General features: G+C 32.9%; 1 protein-coding gene across 1 annotated transcript in view; it reads right to left on the reverse strand.

The window, feature by feature from the left end:
- Positions 1–1,433, reverse strand: part of LOC124917716 (CDT1-like protein a, chloroplastic) — a 2,108-nt gene extending 675 nt beyond the window's left edge. Inside the window, exons 1-3 of the mRNA XM_047458062.1 lie at positions 823–1,433; positions 559–619; positions 1–83 (exon numbers count right to left, since the gene is read on the reverse strand). The exon at positions 1–83 is cut by the window's left edge and continues 31 nt beyond it. Coding sequence (XP_047314018.1) covers positions 1–83; positions 559–560 — 85 coding nt within the window. The 5' untranslated portion in view covers positions 561–619; positions 823–1,433. The remainder of the gene's footprint in view (positions 84–558; positions 620–822) is intronic.
- Between the last annotated feature and the right edge of the window lie 3,651 nt (positions 1,434–5,084).

Consider the following 5,084-nt stretch of genomic DNA (forward strand, 5'->3'; position numbering starts at 1 on the left):
TATTTGAAAAGGTTGGATTGGAACCCCTCAGAAGCAGAATGGAGTTAACCAATCTATCAAAAAACTCACCCAACATTGCATACCTGAAAAACAACTCGATTGTATTAATTAAAAGAAGAAAAAACACAGAACAGGTCAAATGGAATATCAGCCTATTTGAAGTCATGTGATTTCCATCTCAAATCAGTGTAATGTGAATGATAATGTGCACAATAGCTGGAAGAAAATTGCTACTTGCCAAATAGGCTATATTTAAGAATCCAGAAGCTGCAGCAACTTTAAATCAACCCATTTGTTAACATATAAACTAACAAGAGTTTCATAAATTCCAAATGGTATTGAATAATAAATAGCATATTTCTTCATTTTTGTGAACCAAAGAAAACGTTTATAGCTTATAGAGAGTACAGATGTAGATTAAGATCATTAAAACTGATGAGCAAACCAACTTACTTAGATTAAAAACAAACAGTTGGCATGCAAAATCAAGTAACTTTGGTAGCATTGAGTAAACAGAAGATCAGAATGATCTAATTCATAAGCAAAGCATCAGCTCACATTTATTCACAAAGATGAATACTTCTCCCCAAATCAGTGTCACTTGCAATCACTTTAAACTAAAATTTAGATTAAAACAAATGAATGATAGATCTAATGAGAAGATCCTAATGGGCTTGCAGTAATACAAAATATAAAAACAGATCTAAGCCTATAATCGTGAATCAAAGCCAATTTAAATCACCTGAACAATTTACAACCAAGTTCATGAATCACGATTCACCACAAAACTAAAGAAAATAGTCATTATGCTAACCTACCTCTCTGGCAAATTAGGCGAGTTGTCGGACTTCTTCAATCGTCTAGGCGACGTAACACCAGAGGATATTTCGGTCTTCAACCCGTCGGAAACGATTGGATCGGGCTCAATGCAGGATCGCTGACGCGACTTCCGGAGCTTCTCAGCTGCTTCTCTCACCTCTTTCACTGAAAAAATAGTATGGTGATTACTAGTGCGGCGTGAAATAACCAAAAATTATTGTAAACCTATGAAAATTAAAACATAAATTTTGAAGTTGTTTTTTATCTGTTTAGAGACAAATTATTGTAAATGTAAATAAAATTATTTTGTCAAACACTTCTTTCTGTAAAGAATGTTACTCATGTAGGAATAGTGATGACTAGTAGGGAAGTCCATAGAATGAATGAAAAATGGATCAACATTCCTCTTATAGGCAATTTCCAAGGTAAGGCCAGTGTACTTTATATGCAAGTTTTCATACTTTCTCATCAAATAAATCAACTCAAAATAATGTATAAATAGTACTTCCCTCATAATCACCAACCCCCACCTATGCCACACTTTCAACACACTAACCAAACCAACACCCTCCAATATGAGATACTTGAAATCATAATCTGTTTGGCATTACCACCTAACACACAACATTGCAAAAAATTATACAGATGCATGCATAGTGAAAATTTACCTGAAGAAGCTTCTAGATTTCCCTCCAGTTCTTCGTGAATTGGAGACTTTGGAGACATTTTAATTCTAAAATTTCTTAGGGGACTTCTTCCATTTGAATAACTCCCCCTTTCAAGGGATAACTCCCATTTAATCTCCATGCTACTATCTCTACTAAATCCAGAAGATAGCCCATATGAGATGTTCTCAATTTCACCAGCTACACGCATTTGGTTATCCCATCTGAAGCTCCATGATGGTGAATAAATAGCATTCATATGCAAAATTCTCATGTGGTTCTGCTGGTCATATGCTCATTCTTTCTAGCAACACAACAAGCTGATCCCATGCTATGCTGTACACGGGAATGAGACTGCAAAAGGAGCATCTTTTCAGAAATATAATCCTTAGAAATACAAACAACCAATCTTTCCCACTCCCCTCAAAAATATAAATATATTTGCCCAATTTGAAAACATTATTGTTTTTGTTTGGACATTTTCAGATACAGAAACATTTGGAAACTAAATTTAGTCAGAGACAAATTAAAAAAAAATATTTATGTTTTTAAATCTGGAAACGGATCCAGATTCAAGTCACTTTCATTGATTCCATAACATCCTATGATTTCCACTACAATAAACAAATTACAGATAGTCAAGGAACGGGGTTTAGTCTAAAGAATAAAAAATCAGTTTGAACTTTGGCAACGTTTGACAAGATTGTGATTGTGAAAAAACTAGTTTTCAAATAGGCTCAAAATGTGCCGTGAAAAGCTTGCATTATATGACAGATTAGAGGAAAAGTGGAAACCAAAAGAATGAAACTTTTCTGCTCTTCCAAAAATATGGCTTAACACCTTTTGATTACTGCTCCTATGCAGAGATACTAAAGTAATTCAACACTACACCACTGGGATACACAAAAATATGCTACCATTGAATAAAAAGTTACCTTCCTAGTTGACACAGGTGATTTTGCTCCGTGCAAGTAAGGGAATCCTACAAACTAATCCAATTTTTCATCCCATCAATGAGAAAAATGCAAATCCTTCATTTGATTATATATGTAACTCTAGGTGTAACTCTAGGCTTTCAGTTACAGGAATCAATCAATATTAATAATCAAATCAAAGCAACTTGGAAAAGACTTTAGTAACCATAGTAATTTTCCTAAGCTGATAATATAATAAAATAATACCATTCATGACTAGTATGGAAGTGAGTGAATTATGCCAGGAGTCTGAAATTCAAGTGGCTAACTCATCATTGAGTAGAACTCAGTGCCATTAATGAAAGCTTGATCCAATGTTTTGTTTGTGAAACCGTTTCAATAAGGTTCTAATGTCAGTTTCCACTTATATATTACAGTAGTATGTTGAGCCTATTTCTATTAATCAAAGTCGTATGCAAAGTTGAAACCAAACAGCTTAGCAGTTAGCTCCACATATTTCTAGTAAGATTAAAAACCATTTTATACTTTTAAACCCCCACAAGCAGTAGAAACTTAGCTCAAACACTTGTCTATTTATCACCTCAATATTCAGAATCGTAATTCACATATTCACTCGCAATAAACAAGGGCAAGAGCAAGAGCAAAAACAAACAAGCTATGATCAGTTAAAAGAGATCATACCTATTTGTATTGGAACTCGATGGTGTAAGAAAGGAGTGCTGGACTAATATCGGTAGCGTCAGGCCGAGAAACGCACACGATTTTGGCCGTGGGCAACTCATCGAAAATTGGAGTCGACTCCAGGTCATCAACGTGTTGGAGAAGAAAGGTGGCTCCGTCTGCATTTCCCTACTCCCTTCTCTCTCATACGATTTCTCACGTTTATCCCGATCTGACTTATTATCTTTATCGTAAGACTTCTCACACTTTCCTCGATCGTTCTTAGGTTCATGAGATCTCTTGCGCTTATCGCGACGATCGGATTGCATCTCCCTGTTATCTTCCATATCCATCTTCCCTTCACGAAATCTCTCACGCTCCGAAGAATGCTCTCGGGTCCTTCGGCGATCACCGCCGCCATCGTCGTCCCCCGGTCCTTGTCGTACTTTGAGGGATGCCTTTATTTATCATCGCGGTCATCTTTGAATGATTTGTGCCTACTGGACCGGTGCTTATGACCTCGATCGCGATCTTCAGAGAAATCTTTCTCTCTATCTTCACGATCGACCTCTCGATTTAGGGTTTAGTCAATATTATTATTATTATTATTATATATATATATATATATATATTAAGTGTAAAATAGTAACAAATTGAAATATTGAAAGGGAATACAAATATAGTAAAAAAATCTTAAGTCATTAAAATAATTGCTTGAGTTATTTATTTTGACAAATTTTCAGCATAAATAATATCAAAATAACAATTTCCAAATAGATTTACATTTACTTATAATATCAATATGTAATTATTCAATTAAAATAGACTCAAAAGTGCATTGTCATAGATCAGATTAAAACTTTTTGTCCAATTTTATTACAATCTAACACTATTTTATACCTATGATATGAAAAGAAAAGAAATATGTCACATTTAAATAGCTGATGTAATCATCTATTAATTAACACTGACAAGAAATTTGACTTATTTATGCGAAATAGGTATGAGAATATAAACAAGAAGAATTAGTAATGGTGAGGTTGGGCTCATCTGCTAAATTATGTTTCCTTTCGTTATAAAAATAAAATAAAATAAAAAGCATGCACCAATTAGTATGGTTTCGTCTAAACCCTCGGTAAGTATAATGATTTGGCGGTTGAGATCGATTTAAATGTTGAACTCAATTGACAAGATGATTTGAGACTTGACAATGCTAATGTTATGATTTTTTTTTTTAGATTGAATTGTAATTATGTCTTATATAAATTAGTAAAAAATGATTATTTAACTAAATTTGTATAATTAATAAAATGTTAAGATCATGGAACATGCTTCAAATGAGCCAACAGGTTATCAAGACACTAGGATCATAAGCTTCCGATAAATTTGAAACTTGTTGCGGCTAAGGTAATTCTCGGTTATTTAAGCACTGGGATCATAAAGTTTTCATATATTTATTTTATACTTGACCTTGAGATCAGGAGAGGTACTTAAACATATCTAAAGGCCGTTTGATGTTTGTATTGGGAAACATGAACATAATAAAAAATAGAATACATGATTTACAAAAATCAAATATTGACTTCCCATCCAAGAAACCTTATCTTGTTATTGCCCATATGGATAATCTTTGATAAGATTGTAGCCAACCGTAGTTTGCCATGTAGATTAACAGTCAGAGCCACACAAAGTTAGCCTCGGCTTGTAGCCTTCAATAACTAGACACGTAGACTTTCATATATTTTCATGTTATTGGTTTTAATTCAAAGTTTTAAGAATTAAAATAATGAAAGACATTATTATTTTTATGAATGGATTATCATTTCAGAAAATAAAAAATTGATTTGTAAATTTAAATTCAATATATAATACAAAAAATTAAAATTAAAAATATCTTGTTATTTAAAAGAACAGTGTTATAAAACTCTTATGATATAAACTTTTATGTAATTATTAACCATTCATTATATTTAAATATTCAGTTTTAAAATTGACAATAGGTTAA

This window comes from Impatiens glandulifera, unplaced genomic scaffold (genome assembly GCF_907164915.1).
Source record: "Impatiens glandulifera unplaced genomic scaffold, dImpGla2.1, whole genome shotgun sequence".
Classification (NCBI taxonomy): domain Eukaryota; kingdom Viridiplantae; phylum Streptophyta; class Magnoliopsida; order Ericales; family Balsaminaceae; genus Impatiens; species Impatiens glandulifera.